The 24,921-nt window shown below is 43.1% G+C and overlaps 1 protein-coding gene across 5 annotated transcripts; it reads left to right on the top strand.

Moving 5' to 3' along the window:
- Nucleotides 1–1,102: 1,102 nt before the first annotated feature.
- SEC24C (SEC24 homolog C, COPII coat complex component) lies at nucleotides 1,103–24,904 on the top strand. Of its 5 annotated transcripts, XM_036928629.2 has the most exons (25): nucleotides 1,216–1,249; nucleotides 2,146–2,229; nucleotides 2,997–3,196; nucleotides 5,166–5,301; nucleotides 13,449–13,624; nucleotides 13,830–14,201; nucleotides 14,494–14,630; nucleotides 15,816–15,884; nucleotides 17,183–17,294; nucleotides 17,524–17,651; nucleotides 18,821–18,959; nucleotides 19,166–19,281; nucleotides 19,454–19,578; nucleotides 19,721–19,912; nucleotides 20,088–20,181; nucleotides 20,394–20,510; nucleotides 20,839–21,009; nucleotides 21,535–21,631; nucleotides 21,734–21,879; nucleotides 22,088–22,226; nucleotides 22,370–22,488; nucleotides 22,587–22,766; nucleotides 23,038–23,229; nucleotides 23,456–23,545; nucleotides 23,689–24,904. In XM_036928629.2, exons 3-25 carry the CDS (start codon nucleotides 3,025–3,027, stop codon nucleotides 23,827–23,829), a joined length of 3,360 nt encoding a protein of 1,119 aa, XP_036784524.2. In that variant the 5' UTR covers nucleotides 1,216–1,249; nucleotides 2,146–2,229; nucleotides 2,997–3,024; the 3' UTR covers nucleotides 23,830–24,904. The 5 variants fall into 5 exon arrangements, with proteins under 5 accessions (XP_036784523.2, XP_036784525.2, XP_036784524.2 ...); XM_036928628.2 differs by lacking the exon at nucleotides 2,146–2,229 and having other exon boundaries at nucleotides 1,103–1,249; XM_057506016.1 differs by lacking the exons at nucleotides 1,216–1,249; nucleotides 2,146–2,229 and adding an exon at nucleotides 2,436–2,455.
- Nucleotides 24,905–24,921: the final 17 nt, after the last annotated feature.

Below are 24,921 nucleotides of genomic sequence, written 5' to 3' on the forward strand. Positions count from 1 at the left end.
ACAAATCATAACATCATGGTGCTGTGACTGTAATTATCAAAGGCTTTAGAGTTTCTTGGAATAGCTGCTCTACTAGTATGCTAAATGCTGTTTCCCTTGATGTATGATATAGTCATAGAAAACATTTGTGATTTAGAGTCAGAACTGGACTTGGATTCTGTTCCATCCTTATTAGCTATGTGACCCTAGGGCACTTACTTGACTCATGTCAAAAGAGTAGCTAAATATTCATTCATTCACTATTCAACCATTTACTGAGTGCTAGCTACATGTCAGCCATTGTGCTATACCAGTGGCTTTCAATTAACCTTGAATGCACACTACAATCACCTGGAAAACTTTTATGGCTACTGATTACCCAAAATAAGACAAAATATAGGATTAGATGATTGTGTAATTACATCATCTATTAATGTATATATAGTGATTTCCAGGCCTCAGCCTTAGGGATTCTGATTTTATCGGTCTGATACCTGGTATTGCCATTTGAAAAAACACCACAGATGATTCTAATATGCAGCTCTGCACCTAAACCAAGGCGTTGTATAAAAATGGTTAATAACAGCTGACCTTTTCCGGTTGCTTACTATGGTGCCAGGTAATCTATATGACTTGACTAATTCCATCATCTCAACAAGGTATTAGAAAGGCATTTAGTAGTCTCTCCATTTTACAGAAGAAACAAATTGAGGCAGAGATTAGGTTACCCAAGCTAGTGAACTGCAGAGCCGAATTCGAACAAAACAACGTCCGAAATCGAGATGGAGCCCTTCACCGTCATACGTTCGACAAATCTCACGACCAGCAGAGGTCATGGATGAGAACTCTGATGGAAATCAATGAGGTCAGAGGGCAGCAGGAAGTGGCCGCAGGAATGTAGATCAGAGGTCACTAATGTGTCATAGGCGGATTGAGGGGGCGTTACTAAAGATAGTTTGACCTAGCTTTCTCAATCACATCTCAGCAGGTGGGACCATAGTGGACCAGGACATCCTGGAGGGGAAAAAAGCTGAAATGTACAAAAATCCGCGGAGCCTCCTCGGGGTAGCTATGACGCGACAGGAAAGGGCGCATGCGCAGCATCCGGGCCTCTGAACGAGTGACTACTGCAGACGTGGCAGAAGGAGTCGCCCAACCCCGGAGCCTGGGGGAGGGACTTCCGGGGGCGAGAGCCGGGCCCCTCGGAACCGGAAGTGGGGCCTGGGAGCCTTGACGTTAGGAACGAAGTCGAACCTGGATCTGGAGCCGGGTGAGGAGTGGCATCGGGAGGTTGGTGGGAAAGAAAGAAGAGAGGCCGGGGTATCACTGGCCAGATCAGGGTCCAGTCTGAGAAGGAAGGGAGGAGTCTGGGGGCGGGGCCCGGGGAGAGACCCCTCTTCCCCCTCCCCACCTAATGCATCCACAATCCTGGAGCAGTCCTAGACCCTCTTTCTCTCCTGCCGGCCCAGATTCCAGCTCCCGCTTCCCACCCCCAGCCTGTTGAAGGGCGCAAGACGCTCCATCTCCATGCTCAATGGAGCAGCCCTCTCTCTCATCGTGGCTGGAGAAACTGGCTTGGCTTCTCAGTCTTGATCCCCGGTGTTCCCAGCCTCCGCAGTGCTACTTTTCAGAGTTCTAGGAAGCTTGCCCCGCCCCCTGGCTGTCACCTTCGACTGTCTACCCAGAATGGTGTCGAGACTTGAGTCTCACTCCAAACTCTTGGCAGTGTTTGAGGGGATTATTTCTGGAGAATAAGTTCCTGTCCTCCCATCCCCACACTGACATTAGGAAGATAAGAAAGCAGAGGGGAAAGATCTCTCTCAAACTTAGTGTTGTGACCTGTGCAAGGTTTAGGATTTGGAAAGAACAGCTCCTGACATGACCGAATTTATAGAGTTCTAGTCCAGGAGCAGTTCAGGTTTTCTGTAGTCAGTATGGCCATTCCTAGCTAAGGGGAGAGGCCCATTATTTCACTGCAGTAGCTGTGAGTTCTCCTGCTTCCTGGGCACTTTCTGTCCGTAGGGAAGTTGGAACGGTAAGGCTGTTTAGAGTAGATGTGATCAATAGTCCTGTTCTTGGAGGGACCCTTGAAAGGCCCTCTAATTCATTCATCTGTTGCTGGTCAAGATTGTAATAATTTTTGGTGGTGGCCTAAATTGATGACAGGCATTTATGGAGAGCAGAAACAGGAGAGTTGGAGAAGTGCATTGGAATTTGGAATACTCATAGTCCCTCTGCTTCAAGGATAAGGTGAATTATCTTTTTCCATGAAATCTAACTTTGCTGTTGATTCTTAGATTTGTTTTCCTAGGTTATTATGAGAAAGTTTTGTGCCTGGCCTGCACTCAGTTCTAATCTGGAACCTTGCTAGAGTTTTCAGGTGTCCTTTACATTTAGTGAGTTTAATACTTCAGTTCTAAAATCCACACACTTTTAATGGGAAGACTCGGGATGGAGTAGCATTTGCATTATTGCAGTTAAGTAAAAAAAAATGTCATTTCTCTAATTAGTTAGTCTAAAATTTGTTTTTTGAGGGGAGGGTATTTAGCTGATCTGTTTCAGACCTGTAACCTGGGTGATTAAAAACAACTAGCACATTAGAGGTTATTCAGTTTTTGTCGAATGAACTGATACTAGAGTGAGTGAATGGAAAGTGGGAACATTGTTTCATTTGTAGTATCACAGTAGTTCATCAGTGGCAGGACTCCTTGTGTGACTAGACAGTAGAAATCATACCACTGGGGAATGGAGGTTGCTACTCCATTGAGTGGACCTATCTGAAGTTGCAGTGACAAAGCATGGGGTTCACAGTAACAAAATCCTTACTTTGAGGAGGTAATCTGGCAACTGGCTGGGACAGAAAATTACAAAGATCCTGTGATAGTGTGGGAACGATTAGGCTGATAACTGCCTGATAAGGTCAGTCCTTTTTTTCTCTCTATTTCCTACCTTGAATAGTTAATCTCTCTTTAGAAAATTGATTTTGACTAATTTTCCTCTTCTCTTTCATCTAATAGGTGAGACCAAGTTGGGGATGCTGTCATAATGAACGTCAACCAGTCAGCTCCACCTGTGCCACCATTTGGGCAACCCCAGCCTATCTACCAAGGGTATCATCAATCCAGCTATAGTGGGCAACCAGGGTCCACAGCACCCCAAACTCCCTATGGAGCCTACAATGGCCCACTACATGGCTATCAGCAAACACCTCCCCCAGGTATATTTCCAAGTTTCCTTTGTGCTAAGGAGGGGAACCAGCAGTCTTCAGGTTGGGTTGTATTGCCCTACCTCCTATGTTGCTTAAAGAGTTGGGGTGAATGGGATTGAGGAACATTAATCTGGCTCTCAGTCACTGAGAGTCCTGTGAACAGCTGGCCCTTCCCTGTTTTTACATAATGTGACTGTGTTTCTGCCTTAAGACATCTAGTGAGAACACATCTTCCAGGTTTAGTGGCAGTTCACTTCCCGTGGGTGGTACCCTGTACAGCCTCAGCTGGCTGCATTGTTCACAACTGGTTAGAAGGGTTTTGGTCACAGCTCCTCCAGAACCTGTGAGCAGGATTGAATATTTCCTGTTGACCCAAAGTCTCTCTGAAATCACTTGTTTCTCCTGTATATTTATAATGCCTCTCATTGGACTAATGGTTTTATCCATAAATGCCTCTGGGACCTGGGAAGCTAGATCATGAATGAAAAGTATGGTGTTTGTGTGCCTGATTTTTGAAGCCTTTCATACCTTTCTGCTGATACCATTCCTTTTCCTTTGCTTGACTTTCCTCTGCTTCTTAGATGCTTTGTAACATCAGGGCAATAAGAGAAGACTAATCTGGTGCTGCCTTAGAATCAGTATTTGGCTTTTACAGTACTTTTTGAAGAAGAGTAGCTAGTACTCTACAGATGATTCATAAGGACTTTTTAGAAAATGGTTAACACTTTGGTTAGGCTAGTTGAGGACTTAGGATATGTCAAATGCTTTATGCTTTTAAAGAGAGTAAATCCCATAAAGGGTTATGGTAAAAAGAAGGCATCAAGGAGGCAGAGTAAGATTTGGGAAATGAATGAAGTATTACCATTTTAATTGTAACTTGGAAAAAAAAAACCGTGAAGTGGTAAGATTAGGTCTCAGGTCTTTGGAAGAGCCTTATTCTGGGTGGGGACTTTGGCTGGGCAGAGTCCACCTCTGATCTGTCATGTTCTGGCTTATCAAGATGGAGTTTGGCATTACCTCAAAAGGAAGCTTTATTGTTGAGAGGAAAACATAACTGGTTCTGTGATGGCAGGTAAGCAGGTTCAGATTAATCGTGTTCTTGTAGGTAGGTTCTGTAGAGTCTAATGTCTGCTGAGGGTAGAGTGAAATAAAAAGAGTTGTTTGAGGGGTCAGCAACATTTCCAAAGTGATGTGCCACGTAGCTAACTGCTTTCTTTTTGCATTTCATGTGGGGAGGGTGACTGGGAGCAGTATACAGGGAAGATAGTTGGGTGTTGTAGAAGAACCTTTGATGACAACTCTGATGAGCAGAAAGGGTGGAGTATAGCTTTGTGGAGACATAAATGGCAGCACTAATGAAAGGGCAGGCCAACTGTCCTGACTGAACTATTGGGCAGAAATAAAGGCTCCAACCTATGAAATCACTTTCCTGAGCCATGTGCTATTCAGAGCATCAACACTGAGAAGTGGCTGAAAAGAAGATGGGTAGAATAAGTAGAATATATGAAGAGGTTGACAGAATAGTCTCCCTAAGAGGTGCTTTTCTTTACAACCTAGTTAAGTATATTACTTGGTCATCTTCTGTGCCACCTGTCTCATAAATGCTCTGAGTTTCTGAGTTCTAGAGTAGGATCTTTTCTGCATAAGTGCTGACTTGTTGTCCAGGATAAGAATGTTAGACTGTCCTGGACTGAGTGAGAGTGTATGGTGATCACAGGAAGGCCCTGCATTCTCTAGGCTCTAGCTACAGCTTCACCTGTGGTATACCTGTCTAGGAGAGTAGAGGCCCTATGGCTGGGCATCCATGTTCAGAATTTGCTGTAGCTAGAGTTACATGTTGATAGTGGCCTTTTCATTGCAAAGCTGTGGCATTGAGCCAGTGAAGGTCTGAGCTTACCGATCCTTTCCTTGCATTGCTTGCTCAGGGTGGAGGAGAAAGTTATTTCCCAATTGCTGTATTTCTGTCCTTTATCCTCAGGTATGTCAAGAGCCCCACCTTCTTCAGAGGCACCTCCAGCCTCAACAGCACAGGCCTCTTGTGGTCAGCCTGCATATGGCCAGTTTGGCCAAGGAGATGTACAGAATGGGCCAAGCTCCACTGTTCAGATGCAGAGGTATGTGCTTGGGTCAACCTAAAATCAGTTTGATGAAACTGGAAGGATTAGGACTATATGTGAGCCTATTTCTTTTTCTTTTCTTTTTTCTTTTCCTTGGCCTTTCTGTTAGGTCCCTTTTTCTGTTCCCTCCACCTTTTTGAATTTTGTTTTTATTTTTCTAGGTTATAGGTGCTGCTGATGTCTGCTTTGTGGATTACTGACCCATCTTTATACCTGGGTTCTTTTGCATATTCTTTCTTTTTCTGTGAACTTGAGTTTTTTCCTTGACTAGACATACATCTTCAGTAATTGTTGTAGTCTTACTGAGCCTATCCTAAGGGAGAAACAAGAAGGGACCTCAGAATTATTTATTTCTCCTCTGACTTCCCTTTTCCTTAGATCAGGTACATGGGACTTACTGGTTAAGTTTGGGTGTAACCAGTTATAAAAGGAAAGATACTCAAAGGAAAACCACATAAATGATGAAAACTTTGGTGGTACATGACCTAATAAACTCCTGTTTTTGCATGGAATACCATTAGGAGGGCTTGTTAGACTGTTGTTTTTTGGTAAATAAAGATATAAAACAGCTGTGGGTAGGGTGTGTGGTAATGGAAGAGTCCCTTTCTGGTATTTTTATTGAGTGTCCAGAATACATTTTTAGCATTGAATGTAACCTTGGTGAAAGAGCCTAGGAAGCTCTCCCTATTTCTGTGTTGGAAAACTCTGGAAGCAATATAGGGAATTCATTCATTCATCTACTCAAAAATTTTTATTTTGTACTATTATGTATCAGATATTCTAGAGATGGGAGATAAAGGAGTAAACAAAACAGACAAAGTCTCTGTTCTCATGGCACTTACAACCTAGTGGAGTACACAGAAGATAACAAGTAGACAAATATAAATACAAATAAGGATATAGAGGATAACTGGTGAGGAGGTAGGGAGCTGTTTTAAATACACTGGTCAAGAAAAGGTTCTCTGAAGTGATATTTGAAACCTCAGTGAAATGATGAATGAATCTATCCACATATCTGGGGAAGAGTGTCTTAGATGAAGTGAACAACAAGTGCAGAGGCCCTGATGGAGAAATTAATTTGGTGGATGTGAGGAAGAGCAAGAAGGCCAGTGTGGCTAAAGCAGAGTAGAGAGTGGCAGAGGAGATAGAGTAGAAACCTAGGCAGGAGTCATGTCAGGTAGTGCTTTGTAAACTATAGTAAGAAGTTTAAATTTGATTTTAGTTGCAGTGAGAGATCATTGGTGCGTTTTTAAGCTGGGGAGTAACAATGTTCCCATTTATTCATTCATCTATGCGCTAGATCTTTTATGGTAATATAAAACACATACAAAATAAAACATACAAAATAAATGTATGGCTTAGTAAATTATTATAAAGTTAGCCCCCTTGTAACTATAACCCAGATGGAAAAAAATAATTCTGCCATATACCCCAAAAGCTCCTCTGTGTGCCCCAATTCAATCTTAACTCTCTCCTTCTCCCCATAAGTAACCATTACCTTAACTTTTATAGTAACAGTGTTCTTGTGTTTTTAGAAATAGTTTATACCCAAAGGTATATTCCTAGATACCTCAGTTTAGTTTTGCCTATTAAAAAAATGCACACACAAAACTTGATGTGTCTTTTAAGTCTATTGATTCCCTCTCTGTCTCCTTTTTTTCTTACTATTTATCTGAAATAAATAGTAGAGCCCAAGCCAGTTGACCAGAAGAGTTTCACATAGTCTGGATTCTCCTGGTTACATATTCATGTTACAGTTCAACATGTTCCTCTTTCCTCTATATTTCCTGCAAATTGGCAGCTAGAACCATAAACTGGATATAGGTTTGATCCCCTTGGGTAGCATGGGATAAGACTACAGAAGGCACATACCTTGTTTTCTCTCTTTTTGTGATATTAGCAGTTGTTAATGTTTATGCACATGTATTATTAATTGGTTGGGTTTACAAAATGGTGATACTTTTTAATTCTTTCATTTCTTTTTCATTTGTTTGAATATCATTGTAGACAATTCTTGTCATCTGTTATTTGGCTACCAGGTACACAATTCATGTAGGATAAATGCTTGATTCTTTACCTTTCTTTACCAGTTTACAAGGGAATAAATTGGTCCTCTGTTATCCACTGAAAATGACCAGTTTTCCCTTTTAATTTTTAATATCATCATGAATTTATGGACTTAAACATGTTTAATAGGCTTCAATCCATTGCAATTATCATCATTTTGAAGTTAAGAGTGTCCCATTTTTGACCAATGGAAGCCTCTTCAGGTTGACTCCTAAGTCCTTTTGACATGACCTTAGTATCTTTAGGTAGGATAAGATGTTCCAGGCTTACATGTTTTATGCCATAGACCAGGAATTAGCCATTTTCCTAAGAAATCCTTTATTTTGTTGGTGAGAAGTGATAGTTCATGATTATCATCTGGGCACTAGGAAGTTCATAGTTACCTGCTTGGTCACTTTCTAGGCAATTTCCAGACCAATTTCTAGGTCTCAGCTACAGATTTGTATATACAACTGCCTATTCGACATTTCTACTTGGTAGCTAGTAGCTTTCTTAAGCCTATAATGTATGAAATAATTTCTAGGTCACTATCTAGAGCAATTCATTCCCTTGTAAACTGGTAAGTAAAGGTAAAGAATCAAGCATTTATCCTATATGAATTGCACAACTGGTAACCAAATAACAGATGGTAAGCACTATCTACAATGTTTTTTAAACAAATGAAAAAGAAATGAAAGAACTAAAGAGTATCACCATTGTGTAAACCCAACCAATTAATATACATGTAGGGAAGCATCACCTAATTTTTGGTGGACATAGCTAAGAAATACATATCTACATATATTAGAGATAAAATATCTCATTTGTTTAAATTTGTACTTCCAATTCAAATTCAAGACTACAAAGCCTTTACTTAACCTATTATATCTGTATCTTTTTTCTACCACACCAGGAATCTTAGGCTATGGGGATGATATAATTAGAGTACTGGAATATGCCACAATTTCTATTTATTTTATTCCTTACATACAGTGTTTCAGGACAATAATGCTAAAACTATCATAAATATGATTACTAAAAACATTACTTCTAAAACATTTTACATATTCTCTCCCTGTTCTCTAATACTTTTTCAGAAAATACTCATTTCAAAAAAGAGGTTACTTTGCTGGATTCAAGAGATGTAGGGGATCCTGTTAGGAGGTTGTTGTAGTTATAGTAGTTCAGGTAAGAGATGATCTTGGCTTGGTTTAGGATGGCAGTGGTAGAGATAACAAATAGATTTGGAATACATTTTAAAGGTAGATTCCATAGATTGGATGTGAGTTAAGAGAGAAGAAGTCTGGAAGTCTTTTATCTTGTTGTTTAAGCAACTGGGTAAATAGTAGCGCTACTTACTGAGGTGAGGACAATTGGAGCAGAGCAGAGTTTGGGGATGAAATGAAGGGTTTTATTTTGTGCATTATAGATTTAAAAGCTACTGGCTACCAAGTAGAGATGTTGAGTAGACAGTTATATATACAAATCTACAACTGAGGAAATGATGTCAGGACTGAAGATACAAATTTGGTAGTTTCAGTGTAGAAATATCATTTAAAGTCTAGATGGGACTAGATGAAATTACTCAGAAAGTGAGCATTGAGAGTAAAGAATGAAACTGAGGACTGAACCTTGTAGCTTACCAACAATTAAAAGGAAGTCAGAGAAGGAGCCATGAGAAGACAATGAGAAAGAGCAGTACTGAGGTAGGAGACAAGCCAGGACACCGTGCATCTTGCAACTAGGTGAAGAAAGTATTTCAGGAGGCAGTAAAGACAGAAATCAACTGTGTCATTTGCAGCTGAAAGGTAAGATGTGAACTGAGAATTGACCTTGGGTTTGGCAAGGTTTGGCATCATGGATAAATGTAGTTTCAGTGGAGACAGAAGACAACTGTCTGGTTGTAGTGGGTCAAAGAATTTCAGCTGGATAGTAGATTAATATAACCTGGAAACCCATTTGCTATAAGCATTTAGAAAGGAGAGAGAAAATAGAAACAAAAAATGTTTTTCAAGTGCATAGTGACACTTTAAAGAAAGAAAGTGAAATCCTCAAGAGCCAGAGATCAAGTGGGACCTGAAAGTCAGAGTATAAGTTGACACTGTGGCTGCCTGTGGAGAGGGTGGGAATTATCATCTTGAGAACCTGGGGACTTAAGTTTAAGCAGGTACTGGGGATAGTGAATGAGTTCTTTCGCTTTTCTGAGCTGAGATTTGGAATTGAGACCTTGCTTGTAAAGTATGGACCTGGGCTGAACTTTTCAGTGAACAGATAAACTAGAAAAAAATTTGCATACTGGCAGAGGAGATCATAGAGTCCTCTTTCTGCCAGGCTGGCTGTGGGTAAGTGGGGAATAAACAAGGTCTTAGGACTGCAGATGGACATAAGGGGTCTTTCTGGGGGTGATAAAAATGTTCTGAAATTGGCTTCTGGTGATGGTTGGACAGCTGTATAAATTTACTAAAAATCATTGTACACTTAAAAGGAGTGATATTTAATGATTTGGAAATTGTATCTCAAAACTTTTTTTAAAAGTTTGATCTTGGGTGGCAGTATTGTTGGGAGTACCTTCCAGAAGCAAATGTGAAACAACCACACTCTCTAAACCCAAGGCTCTATAGGGTTCTCATAGGGAAAAAATTAATCTGTTAGAGAAAACACATTTAGAGGAGAGCAGATAGTAGAATAGTACCTTGAAAGCATTAAGGGAATATAAACGTCAATGTGGAATTATGTACCTAGTTAAAAGAGAGCAAATGAAGACATTTCAGACAAACGCTGGTTGAGAAAACTACTAAGGAATAGAGACAAAGAAAAGAAAGGAAGGTGAACTCAGAAAAAAGGATCTTTAAAGAAAGAGAAATCATAACTAAAGAAGTGGAGACAGAATATAGACCAACTCTTTTGCAATGTTTGGTTAAAAGAGGAGCAAAAGTCTCGAGTGGGATGTCAGGTTTTAGGGCAGTTTTATTTGATTAGATTTTTAAAAAAACAAATTCATTAAGATATAATACATATACCATGCAGTTCACCAATTTAAGGTGTACAATTCAGTGGTTTTTAGTATATTCACAGATTATATGAATTTTAGAATGTATACAGTTTTAGAACATTTTTATCACTTCAAGAAGAAACACCACATCCTTTAGCTATGTATTTAGCTATTCCTTCAATCCCCCACTCTTCCAGCTGGAAGCAGCATCATTTACCTCACCTCATCTCATCACGTAGGTATTTTATCATCTCACATCAACAAAAGAAGGATGAGTACAGTTCAGTAAGATATTTTGAGAGAGAGACCACCATCACACAACTTTTGTCACAGTATATTGTTACAAATTTTCTATTTTATGATTTGTTATTTATTATTGCTAATCTGTTACTGTGCCTAATTTATAAATTAACCTTTATCGTAGGTATGTCTGTACAGGAAAAAACACAGTATCTATAGGGTTCAGTTCTAGCTGCAGTTTCACTAGGGGTCTTGGAACGTATTCCCTGTGGATATGTGGAGACTACTGTAATCTACTCTCTGTCTCTCTAGATTTCCCTCTTCTGGACTTTCATATGGATGGAATTATATACTTTGTGATAGTTTGTAACAGACTTCTTTCAGTTAGCATAATGTTTTCATTGCTCATCTATTTTGTAGCATGTGTTAGTACTTTATTCTTTTTTATGGCTAAGGAATATTTCCTACATATACCATGTTTTATTTATCCATTTATCTGTTGTTGATGGACATTTGGGTTGTTTCTACCATAGTTGGTTATTTTTTTAGATGTTTGCATGTTTTCGTGCTAATGGGAATGATTAGAGAGGGAAATTGAATGGAAAGTACATTGGGAAGACAAGTTCAGAATGGAAAACAGACATATGAATAAAACAGTATTCAGAAATATGTAGAGGACTCCTGCTAATCAATAAGAAAAAGCCAATCCAGTTGAAAAAATAATGGACAAAAACCAGAATAGGTGTTTTATAAAAGAAGAGATACCAATGGCCAAAGAACATACAAAAAAGCTGTTAATAAAACCTCGTAACTAATTAAAAAAGCACAGATTAAAAACCACAAGATTCTGCTTTGTATACATCAGATCGGCAAAATTAAAAAGTTTGACAATACTAAATATTGCTGAGGATAGGGAGTAATGGGTACACTTTTCCATTGGTGGTCAGATGCACATCAGTACTACTATTAACTTTGTACTTTGGGAAAATAATTTGGAATTCCCTGTTAAAATCGGGAATATGCATACCCTATAATCAGTAATTTCACTCAGATATTTATAAAAACTTGTATATATAAGCAAATTAATTATATGAGTGTTCATGGCAGCATTGTTTGTAATATCCAAAAATCAGAAAAACCCAAAGATCCATTGTATTAAAATGCTTAAGTAAATTGTAGCATATTTATTTAGTGAAATAACGTTTAGTAATGAAAGGGAATGCTAAACAACAGCATAGATGAATTTCATAAACATGGTTGGACATAGGAAACAAAACCCAAAGAATATATCAGGCGATTTTGTTTACAAAAGTTTTAAAAGCTGGAAAAACTTAACTATATTGTTTTAAAGATTATTAGGAAATAAGGAAAATAGTTACCTCGGGGAGAATGGTGATGGCTGTGATGATGGAAAGCACACAGGGCCTTTGGGTGCTAGTATATTCTATTTCTTGACTTGGTTTTTGATTACATGGGTGTTTGTATTATGAATTTTTTTCCTATTTATGTTACATTTCACAATTAAAAAGTAAAGTGCATTGGATTAAGAATTAGATCTAGGTTCTAATTCTAGTTTGGTCTGCTATTCTTAGTGTCTTAGTTTTCTATCTACTCTGTCTCATTAATTTGCTGTGAGGATCAAATTAAAGCACCTCAGAGATGCTTTATAAGTTGTAAAGCTCTATACAGATAATGTGGTGGTTTATTGTTACTAGGGCATGTGACAGAATAACATTGGATTGTGCTGATAGTGTTATCCATATTAATAGTGTAGTACCCTGGAATTTAATTATTCTGACAGGGATTTATGAGCATCAACCATGGGGCTAACAGGATGTGTGGTGCTATGGAAGGCAAAAAATGCACCGGCAAAGAGCTTAGGGAGGAAAGTTACTAGGCATGATGCTGAGAAAATAGTAGTTGAATAAATGGATGAAAAGTGTTAAACTGCAGGCCTAATATAAGCACCAGTTTTTTAGTAGAGACAAAATAAGCAGGAAGGATAAATCAGAATTTCAACTTTCTTTGTGCAGAATTTGATTCATTCTTGAAATCCTAGAAGGAACTTTTTATGTATAGTAATCTATGATGTAGATTTCTGCAGTAATATCACCATGAAGCACCAGTACAGTTGCTAGTGGGTATGCAATGACATTGGATGATTTTTGTATTTATATTTTAGTGTGCCATCTAATACCATGGGAGTGTCCAACATAGCTATCTAAATGATGAGACTTTGCTAGATAGACCCATCTAGAAGGCTACCTGGTTTATGTCCTGCTTCACTAGTTCTTTTCTGGTAGAGTTAGCATCATCTTCCTGCTAAGTACAAAATGCCAAATTCAGCTGACCTGCTCCTCTGATCTCACAGAGCTTTCTAACACCTTTCCCAGAATAAAGTAATAAATACTTTGGTTTAAAAGTTAAGCAGCATTAATATTTGATCCCACATTTATTAAGTGCCTATTGTGTTAATGCTTCTGTGTACCTTCCCTTTCAGTTTCTTCAGGGCTTCTGATCACAAAACTGAGATGATTTATCAACAAAGGACTGAGGCAGAGCAGGTGATAATCTAAGTAGCACCGTAAATAATACTTGCTTTGAGGGTGCTCAGCGTATGTTTGTGAGTGAACCTAATGAAAAACAGGATTTGCCATGAATTATCACACTGTAGATCATCAGGAATGTAATTTATCTACAAATAAGCAAAAGTACAAAGCCGTAAAGGAGCCCAGGATGAGAGTAAGGTGCTATAAAACAATATAGCTTCTTGTATCAATATAGCTTTCTGTATTATATGGAGTTCTTAGCAACTTTGAAGGGTATCTCAGCCCACTAGTCCCCTCTGCCTGCCCTCTCTTCACAGGTTCCATGGGTCTCAGCCCCTGGGGTCAGCCCCATTGGTCCCTGTGGTCAGCCAGCCAGCTGTGCTTCAGCCCTATGGCCCTCCCCCGACAAATGCACAGGTGACTGCTCAGCTGGCCGCAATGCAGATCAGTGGTGCTGTGGCCCCAGCCCCTCCCACTTCAGGGCTGGGCTATGGTGAGTAGCTGTGACCACAGGAATGGTACTGGTCCCTTCTTTTTAGAAATATCAGGATCCATCTGAATCCCTTTTATTTCTTGTGCCTTGAAACCCCAGCAGATGGGACAGTCATTCCTGCCCCTCTTATGTGGAAAGGGAAGTGATTTACTGAACAAGAAGGCAGAATGACTGGAGTTCTGACTCTGCTTCTTCTACTTCTCAGGCCCACCAACATCGCTGGCCTCAGCCTCAGGAAGTTTCCCTAACTCTGGTCTGTATGGCTCATATCCTCAGGGCCAGGCTCCTCCCCTTAGCCAGGCCCAGGGTCATCCTGGGGCCCAGCCTCCCCAGCGATCTGCACCACCACAGACCTCCAGCTTCACACCCCCGGCTTCAGGGGATCCTCGGATACCTTCAATGACTGGTCCACTTCTGCCTGGACAGGGTTTTGGGGGGCCCCCAGTGAGCCAGCCCAACCATGTGTCCTCACCTCCTCCTCAAGCTCTGCCCCCTGGTACCCAGATGACTGGGCCCCCAGGGTCACTGCCACCTATGCACTCCTCCCAGCAGCCAGGCTATCAGCTGCAACAGAATGGTAAGTTTTTCCCAAGGTCTTCTAGAAGCCAAAGGCTACAACTATTAAGGTGTTTTTGGTTTTTGTTTGCTTTTAGTATTGCTTACTAAGTGGTGAACTAGACAGACAGCTTCAGGGTATTATTATAAGGAATAAGACGTTTCTTTTTTCTTACGTTACAGAGTGTGGTCTTTCTCTGAAGTACCCTACCTCATAATTCTGTGTTAATAAGAGTGTAGTCATTTCCTTGAGGCCTTAAGAGGAGATAGGGAGGGGATTTTGAATTCATCAACCTTGTGCTCTTGTGTCTCAGGTTCCTTTGGACCAGCTCGAGGCCCTCAACCCAATTATGGAGGCCTCTACCCAGGAGCACCCACTTTTGGCAGTCAGCCTGGGCCTCCTCAGCCACTGCCTCCTAAGCGCCTGGACCCTGATGCCATCCCAAGCCCTGTAAGTAGATACTTACAGGGGAAGGAGTTTGGCTGCCAGATAAGTGGGTCAACCTAGAAGCTTTTTTCTGATTATTTTTCCTTTTTATTCTTCTTGTAGGTTAGGACCTAGATATAATTTATGACTCTTTGAACTGGACCTTGAAGTGCCAGAATTCTTTTGGGGGCCACTTTTACTCCATAGCTGGGCAGGAAGGGAAGCCGTGTCAGTAGAGCTCTGGGTTGAGTGCCATGATGTGTCACTGTTGGACATAGCATGGTAAACTCTGCCCTTCTGTGGGATAGTGGCTTGGGCCAGGGCTTGTCTTCTTAGATCTAGTAGGATAGCAATCTGGTTAATACATAGAGCTGGTGGGAATTCTCTGGTGTTAGGTGTTATGCAAAGGAAACCTCACTCGTTTCTCTCTACCCTTAGTTGAACAGTGTTTTAGGAGGAAACCTCCAGTACTTTTGTTTGCTAGGCCCCTGCAGTGTGGATGGGGAAAAGTGATCTACAGTTTACAGGGGCAATGTGGAGAAGCTTCTTCTAGGAAGTGGGTGAATATCACCCTTAGAGCTCTCAGAATCCTCACACCTTCCTTATCATACTTGGAATAGAGGCTGGGACCGTACTCCCAAGGGGGGGCCACTTTATAGTTCTGTCTGCGACATTTGCTGTGTCAGTTAACTCACCATGCTTAGCCATTGTCATATTCCATTCTGTTCTCTTCCCTCTTCCTTTGGGGAACCATGGTGAGGGATCCTGCTGGCTAAGGGGGACCCAGGATGATTAAGCAGCCCCTTCTTTTCCCCACCTTCAGTGAGAATAGTGTGGTTGGATGGGAGTAGAGGCTTCTTCCAGAATTAAGAATAGTCCTTAGATGAAAGATTTGGCCTTTTGGAGGGAACATCCCTCTTCTCCTTAAGATTTCTCCCATTCAGCCTTTCTGAGCATAAACCCTGCTTACCTCCTGTTTGCCTCTTTCCTTGTCTTTCTACATCATAGTCTAAGCCATTACAGCCTCTGTGTTGAGCCAGAAAGTCTTGGAGTTTCTGATCTAAATGGGGCCTGATTTCAGCAGTATGAGCTGGGCTCCAGTTGTTCATGTCTAACTCATTAGGGTTGAGAGAAGTAACATCTGCTTCTTGTTCTTTTGTCTCCCTCCCTGTATTCCCCCTGCTGCCTTTATTATTAAAACACTTAAAGCAACTCAATGAGCTGCCTCCTCAGCAGAAAACCAGGCACAGAATAGACCCTGATGCCATTCCTAGTCCAGTAAGTGCAGGGTGTGTGTGTGTGTGTGTGTGTGTGTGTGTGTGTGTGTCATTCCTGTGTTAGTGCCACCCATGCATGCCTGTGACCTCATCTTCACCTCATCCACCATGTCCATCCCTCTCCATCCTTTTCCCTTAGTCCTTTTAGATGCTTGCTTTTACAGACTAAAAGGATGTGCATGCTTCACGTCACCATGTAATTAAGAAGTTAGCAGTACCTGAAGTATGGGGTGGTAGAAGGTCGGGCCTAAGGCAGGGGTCAGGTGGCATGTTGAGCTTTGGTTTTAGTCCTGCTGGCTCCTCCAGGAGCCTGCATGTGATGTTTGATGGAACAGGAAAAAGTTGAGTAGTAGACCCTTCCCCTTTGGGTTTGATTTATCTACAGCTTGTTGTGGAGAAACATTGGGTAGGTGGCTATTAATGCATAAGTTTGGGATACTGGCATTTCTTACAGGGGAAGGGACTGCTGCTTTGGGAAAGTGTGAGCCACTTTCTCATCTGGAGGGTGTTCGACTCTGATGTATTTCTAAGCTTCAACTTCTTTTGCTATGGGATATGGAGTCTTATTCTCTGTTTGCTTCTGGTTTTACCAAACCTATGTTGAAGTAACTGATCACAGGTCATCAGCCTGCACAAAGATCTGATTACCAGCTTTGCAAAATCTTGTTTTGCCTTGGCTGGGTCTGTCAAAAATATGGGGGACTGAGGACTGGGTACTTACCCTCTTCTCCCATATTTACACACTGATGCTTACCTAAGAATAAGGCAGCATCTGCTTCCTCACCTTACCTGATCATTTCTGATTGTTTTATTTTTGCCTCACCCTGTCTCTTCTACTTTCATTGAGTGTAGAGTCATTCCAGGTAGATTCATTTTTACATGGCTACTGTTGTCTGTTTTTTTGCTCTCAGAATGTGTCTTGGTGAGAGGAGGGGAGAGGAAGGCTTGATGAGGGAGGGAGGAATCGGATCATGTCTGAAGGTTTGTGACTACAGCTGGAGCTTTTCCCAGAGTGAAGGGAATAATGGGGTGATCACTATTAATTGGGTATCAGGGTAATTCATAAGGAAGCTCATTCTCAGTGTTGCCTATCTAGCATTTTGCTGACTGTAGAGTGGAAGATTGGCATTAGAGCATTGGATACACTCTCCAGGAGGAGAGCCGCCCTGGTGCATGAGGTATTCCTTGGCACAATATTAGTTTCTGTGCTGCAGCTCCAGCCTTTCTTTCTCCTGGCTCTCTGGGAACTCGTACTCCATTTTCTTCTGTCACCTCACTCATTTCACTTCTTCTTTACAGATTCAGGTTATTGAGGATGACAGGAACAACCGGGGTTCAGAGCCATTTGTTACTGGAGTACGGGGCCAGGTGCCACCCTTAGTCACCACCAATTTCCTGGTGAAAGACCAAGGTGAGAAGGACATTGACTCCTCCCTGTGGGGGCTTTTTCTCTAAATTACATGCTTACAGCTGGGGCTTTTGTCAGTCTTTAATTGGAGACCAGTCCTTCATTGGTCTCTAGGGGGGAAATGCCCTCATCAGTTCTAGCTTTTGTGGGAGTAATGGGATGGATCAGCAACAGAGAGCTGGTGTTTGGAGGGTTCTGTTCCCCAACTCAGGCTTTCTACCTCCTCCTTCAGGGAATGCAAGTCCTCGATACATCCGGTGCACATCTTATAATATCCCTTGCACATCTGATATGGCTAAGCAGGCTCAGGTGCCCCTGGCAGCTGTCATCAAGCCACTGGCAAGGCTGTCCCCAGAGGAGGTGAGTCAGGGAAGGGACTAGAGTCTAATGAAAGGGAAGAAGTGGGGAGGCAGGGTGAATAAGACTTCTTCCTAAATGGGATTCTGGCAGTCACAGTGGGAGAAGTCTTGGTTGGCCAGGAGAGGGGAGTATCTTCAATAGCTCTCTATCCTGGGGCCTATGCCTGACAGGGATGAGAGCAAAAGCCTAAGAAATTGCTGGATGGTAGGAGGGTCCATAGGAGAAACAAGTAATGTGAAATGAGGAAGGAGCAACTTGTAGGGGAAGAGATAGCTGGATGCAGGAGCCTCTCATAACATGGTCATCTCCAGATGATTAGAAGCACATCTATTTTTTCTTGTATGCTATCCTATCCTGTCATCCTAGGTAGGTTAGGGATATTTGGACAGCATAAAAGAAAAAAAGGTATATTAGGATCCAGTAGTTTTCTTACCTGGCTTGGCCCTGATTTGTTACCCCAATACCTAAAATCAGCATGAAGAGAGAGAGAGAGCTTGGCAGCTGTTCAGCCAGACCTTGGTAGGATACCCTTATCATGTTCATGCCTAGCTTATCAAACTTAGGGTGGCTTTTCTCCACAGATGGGAGATCAAGGCTCACTTTATATCCTGCTTCTCTGTCTCTGTGTTTTTCTCTTTTCTCTCTTCCTAGATCTCAGTAGGCATGGTTTGGACACTTGACTGTAGGGTGACATCTGCTTAGGGCATCAGTAGGTGTCACAGAGACCCAGGATGGGGCAAGTGTCATAGATACTTGGTTGGGGAAGGAAGCAGGAGTCAAGATTCCTAGAGCAAGAGTGAGGGGGACTGAAGATAGGCCCAGACACGAGAATCCTAAGTAATCTTTGGCTTTCTCCTCATACGTCCAGGGCAGCCCCTGCCTTGGTAGGGCCAGTTTCACAGTCTCTCTTCCCTTTCAGGAAGAAGTGAAATTCTGGAGATGGGGAGTAAGGAAAGGGAACTGTAGAATTTAGACTCTTTGGGACATGCCTATGACCAATACCCTCATCTCATCATTTGTCTTCGTAACCTTCGCTGTATTCCCTCCCTAGGCAAAGTATCTGAGCCATGCCTTTCTCCCTCCAGGTTGTTCCTTCTCATCTATTGCCACATGTCTCAACCCACTGTAGTTTCCCTCTATGTCAGAGGCCCTCCCCTTTTGCTCTTTAGGCTTCACCGTATGTCGTCGACCATGGCGAATCTGGCCCTTTGCGTTGCAATCGCTGCAAAGCATACATGTGTCCCTTCATGCAGTTCATTGAGGGGGGGAGGCGCTTCCAGTGCTGCTTCTGCAGCTGTATCAATGATGGTATGTTCACAGGGGCTGGGACTGGGGGGGAGATCTGGATTACATCCTCATTATTCTCTTTCTAGTTAAATAGATGAGGGTCCTTTATTCCAGAACTGGGGAAGCAGAGCACTTACGGGGATGTGGGACAGGAGAGGGAGCTCAGCCAGGGCCAGACTAAAATCGAGAGTGGACCTTATAGTAATACTCTGCCATACCCCTCACAGTTCCCCCCCAGTATTTTCAACATCTGGATCACACCGGCAAACGTGTGGATGCTTATGACCGTCCTGAGCTGTCCCTGGGCTCTTATGAATTCTTGGCCACTGTAGATTACTGCAAGGTAAGGGCAGAGAGCATGGGGAGGAGCAGTGTGTGGAGGACAGTGAGACAGCTAAGAACTGCTGTGATTGTTTTCCTTACCCCTTCACCGCCCCCTTTGATGTTGACTTCCCTCTAGACAACTGGCCTGCTAACCAACCCCTTGTTCCCCACAACATTTCCTTCTTATGCAGAACAATAAGTTCCCTAGCCCTCCTGCCTTCATCTTCATGATTGATGTCTCCTACAACGCCATCAGGAGTGGTCTTGTTAGGCTCCTCTGTGAGGAGCTCAAGTCACTGTTAGACTTCCTACCTAGGTGAGCTTATGGAGCCAGGGTACTTGCTTTGGGGAATGATGGGGAGAGGGATCTGGGTTGACTCAGCAGTTGGAGTTGTTTGCCATGAAGTTGGGTAGTGGAAAAAGGTGGCAAGTCTGGGTAACAATGTTACCTTCTACAGGGAAGGCAGGGCAGAAGAGTCAGCAGTCCGCGTTGGCTTTGTCACCTATAATAAGGTGCTCCACTTCTACAACGTGAGGAGCTCATTGGCCCAGCCACAGATGATGGTTGTATCAGATGTGGCTGACATGTTTGTGCCACTGCTGGATGGCTTCCTGGTCCATGTTAATGAGTCTCGGGCAGTCATCACCAGGTAAGAGCCAGATGGTGGGAGTAAAGTGGGTGGGGTATGTAAACCACAGAAAGCCAGAGAATTGAGCAGAGGGGTCAGCAGAGTCTGGGGGCCAAATGACTCTTCAGAGAATTGAGGGCTAAGGAATCTAGAATCTGGATAGCAATTGATTACCTCCCACCACCCATCTCTTCAGCTTATTGGATCAGATTCCAGAAATGTTTGCAGACACAAGGGAGACGGAGACAGTATTTGCCCCAGTTATCCAGGCTGGGATGGAGGCTCTGAAGGTAAGGCTAGAGTCCCTGGTAACTCCTTTATCTCACTTTCCTCTGACCATCTTACCCCATACGATATTATCCCCATTTCTTCAGTGATCAATGACTCCATTGAGTCAGTTTGTCAGACATAGTTGGCATTGAATAAATGACGAGGGAAAAGGTGAATGAATAATGGATGAATAAAGGAAAGAATGTACATGTAGTCCTCTCTTCTTTCCTAGGCTGCTGAGTGTGCAGGGAAGCTGTTTCTATTCCATACGTCCCTGCCCATTGCAGAGGCCCCAGGAAAACTGAAGAACAGAGATGACAGGAAGTTGATCAACACAGATAAGGAGAAGGTGTGGGCTTGGGAGATGCAGGGACTTCCCATTACTGAGGAAGGTGGTGACTCTTCACAATGCAATAGTCTAACTAAGTTGAGGTTGACTGGGATTAGACACTGCCCTTTCACATGTCACATTCGTGGCTGCCAGTCTTCTCCACTGCTCCCACACCTCTCTACTCCATTTCCTAAAGCCCCTGGTAGATCTTTTTTATGAGATCATTTCTACTATTGCAAAGTCCTGTGAAGTAGATCTGAAATCTTACGTGTTTGAATATTACATAAACAGTTCTCAAATATGGTAGAGCTGAGATTTTTGAACATTTTCTTCTATTCCTCCCCAGACACTGTTCCAGCCTCAGACAGGTGCCTATCAGAGCCTGGCGAGAGATTGTGTGGCCCAAGGCTGCTGTGTAGACCTCTTCCTCTTCCCTAACCAGTATGTGGATGTGGCCACACTCTCTGTTGTGCCCCAGCTCACTGGTGGCTCTGTCTACAAATATGCTTGCTTTCAGGTATGGCATGGGGCTCTGGGTGGCAGATGGAAGCAGGCCTGGGAATCTCTTCCTACATGTGGAGTGACCCTCTGGCTGCTGACTCATTAATAGTAGTAGTGTTGGAGGAGAAGACCACATGGTGTAAAGAAGAAAGCCATGAGTGTAGTGGTTAGGAACATGTGGCTTGGAATCAGTCCTGGGTTGATATTCTGGCCTTACCACTTAGAAGCAGCTATGTAATTTCTCACTTCGGAGAAATTAGTTAATTTTTGTCTCTTTGTTTCTTCATCTATAAAATGGGATTTTAATACTTAACAATTAGGATTTATCAGAATTAAGTAATTATATGTAAAGCATTTAATGTGGTACCTGGCACATAATAAGTGCTTAAAAACTATCGTCATCATCATCGACATCATGATACCATCTTCACTGTAATTGTTATTATGGTTCAACAGCTTGTATAGTGAAAGGGATACAGGGAGATTGTCTGCAGGATGTTATGTAGTTGGTGATGTGACTCTGGGCCTGGGGGTGCTGCAGGTGGAGAATGACCAGGAACGGTTCCTGAGTGACCTGCATCGGGATGTACAGAAGGTTGTTGGCTTTGATGCTGTGATGCGGGTCCGGACAAGCACTGGTCAGTCATGGTCAGAGAAGAGCAGGCTGGGGGCTAAATCTGGGAGGGAGGCAAATGATGCCTGTCATACCTTTAGCCTTGACATTGTCCTTGTGGCCTCAGGTATCCGTGCTGTAGATTTCTTTGGGGCTTTCTACATGAGCAACACAACAGATGTGGAGCTGGCTGGGCTGGACGGGGACAAGACAGTGACTGTGGAGTTCAAGCATGATGATCGGCTCAATGAAGAGAGTGGAGCCCTCCTGCAGGTGGCAGGCGGGAGGCAGGGGCTGGGGGGAATTATTGGGTGATATTTCACTGGATATAAATTAGCTGCAGGGAAGAGGATGAGAGTGCTAGAAGACGCTGGGGATGGGATAGGTCATGTCTTTTCTCTACTTTAACAATATAGCAAAGGGGCACTTTTTCAAATGGCTTTGGTGAGGGAGGGATGTGAGTTCTCCCTTTCTCCCCTAGTGCGCCTTGCTCTATACCAGCTGTGCAGGTCAGCGACGGCTCCGTATCCACAACCTGGCTCTGAACTGCTGCACCCAGCTGGCTGATCTGTATCGAAACTGTGAAACTGACACACTCATCAACTACATGGCCAAGTATGGTGAGTGTAGAGGCAGGGCAGGGTGGGATTGGGGCTAAGAGAAAGGTGATGGTGAGCAGATCAGGATTGTTGGGTAGGTGTGGTAGTGGGAAGGCATAGGTGATGGGATGGTTGACCAATGACTGTATGGTCTCCCTTTCCAGCATACCGGGGCGTCCTAAACAGCCCTGTGAAGACTGTTCATGACACTCTGATCACCCAGTGTGCCCAGATCCTGGCCTGTTACAGAAAGAACTGTGCCAGCCCCTCCTCTGCAGGACAGGTGGGGCAAGCATGTTATTAGAGGAGTTTTTGGGACAAATTTTTGTATTTGGAAGGGATTTCTCATGATTGTTGACTTTACTTTGATAACCCCCTCAGCTGATCCTTCCTGAGTGCATGAAGCTACTCCCAGTTTACCTGAACTGTGTGTTGAAGAGTGAAGTCCTACAGCCTGGAGCTGAAGTCACTACTGATGACCGTGCCTATGTCCGACAGCTGGTTACCTCCATGGATGTGGCTGAGACCAATGTTTTCTTCTATCCTCGGCTCCTACCATTGGTATGACAGGGCCGAGTGTGAGACATTGCACTGAGAAAGGGGCATCACAGGAGGAGGAAGGGAAGGATTAATAATGTCTGTGTCTGACACTAATGAATTTGTTTTTACCTACATTATCGGATGTAATTGTCATGCTAAGAGACTTCCTGAAGGATTTGGTTTCTGAAATTGTGTGTGTGTGGTGGCAGGTGGGGAGGACTGGTGGGGGGTCAGGGCTGGCAAACATGTCTTATGGTCCTTGGTAACCTTTTGCCCCATTCCTTTTGTCTAGACAAAGTCTCCCATTGAGAGTACCACTGAACCACCAGCAATTCGAGCATCTGAAGAGCGTCTAAGCAACGGGGATATGTATTTGCTGGAGAATGGACTCAATCTCTTCCTCTGGGTGGGAGCAAGTGTCCAACAGGGTGTTGTCCAGAGCCTCTTCAGCGTCTCCTCATTCAGTCAGATCACCAGTGGCTTGGTGAGGGCAGAGTGTCAAGGAGAATATGAGTGTGGAAATGCACTGTTATATGAGTAGGAGCCAATAAAGTTAGTGTGCTAGTCCCCTTAAATAGCAGTGAACATTTACAGGGAATGGAAGGTGCTTTCTTCCTAGTCTTCCTTGTTTCAGATGACACATAAATCTGTGCTGCCCCACCTTGACTGAGAATACCTTACTATAAGGATAAATGAATTTTGTGTTTCAGAGTGTTCTGCCAGTTCTGGATAATCCACTGTCCAAGAAGGTGCGAAGCCTCATTGATAGCTTAAGGGCACAGAGATCGCGGTACATGAAGGTAACACTAATCTGATTCTTGGATTTCTTTTCAAGTCCTCACCTGGAAGGGGGCTGGGGAGTGAGTAAGTGACTGGATAGTGGGATTTCAGGGCATGTTTAATTCCTTTGGCCCTGCCTCATGACCCTGTGTTCTGGCCATAGCTTATCGTGGTGAAACAGGAGGACAAGCTGGAGATGGTGTTCAAGCACTTCCTGGTGGAAGACAAGAGCCTTAGTGGGGGAGCATCTTATGTGGACTTTCTCTGTCATATGCACAAGGAGATTCGGCAACTACTGAGCTAGAGCAAGTGGGTAAAGGGCATAGGGTCCCAGGCCAGCTTCCATAAAGTACCCCAGGATAACAGAAATCAGGACAGTTCCATATCTTATAAGTCATGTAAGCTGACCTCAGTCTCTTTGGGGGGAGGGGGAGGTATAAGGAGACACCTTCTTTCTGGGCTCAAGTATCCTACCACTCTGTCATGTCCTGCTGATGGAAGGTGCCCCTGTCTCCTCATTTTACCCTCCTTTCCCTGCTAATCCTGTCCTAATGAATGTAGTTTCTCAGTTTACTGTATATGATTTGGTGTTGGGGATTTGGAGGCACCCAGACCCTGGCAATATTATGTGTCCCTTTGGACCAGCCTCCAAGAAGAGAGGGACAGACAGGAGAGAGTGGGGATCCTAGGGTCACTATGGGGAGAGGCGCTTATTCACCTCAGTGTCATAAACAACTTCCTATATTAGGGATAAAACATACAGCTGCATAAGAGCTGGGGTATAGACCATAGATGATGGAGAGAAAAGTGGTCCATCCTATTTGGGCCTGGAAGTCAACAGCCAAGTCAAACTTACTGAGGGCGTTGAGCTCTCTTTCTGTCCTGCAGTGATGGGTGATCACTGTGTTGATAGAGGCGCATTGTCAGAGATGAATGAGCCTGGGAACTGAGTTGCAAATATATTAAGACCTGGGAGTGGTACGAGCCTTCTTTCCAGCTAGAGAGGCTCCAACACTGGAAGGTTCTGTAGGGAGCCTGGTCATCAACTTGCAATACCTCACAGAGCCAGCCCACATCGCACTCTGAGCTTCCACGGGAAACACTGCTTTTCCAAGCAAGGGGTTGCTGGGAAGAAAGGCAGAGGCGGCTGGAGCTCTGTTCTTTCCTGCCAGGACACCCTTGGGCTTTGGTCTTGACAGTGGCTGATAAGTTATCTTCCAATCCGAACTAGCGGGGCAGGACAAGGGACTGGCCTGGCGGCCAGGCTTGTCTGCTCTCAACCTGGGATGGACCTGCTGTGGATCTCTCATTTATCTTCATTGGTTTATTTTTCAATGCATCTTTAATTTGTAAAGAAATAAATTAAGATGTAACCAGTCGCCTCATTTTTACCCTT

The sequence above is a fragment of the Manis pentadactyla genome, chromosome 8, assembly GCF_030020395.1.
Source record: "Manis pentadactyla isolate mManPen7 chromosome 8, mManPen7.hap1, whole genome shotgun sequence".
NCBI classification, from domain to species: domain Eukaryota; kingdom Metazoa; phylum Chordata; class Mammalia; order Pholidota; family Manidae; genus Manis; species Manis pentadactyla.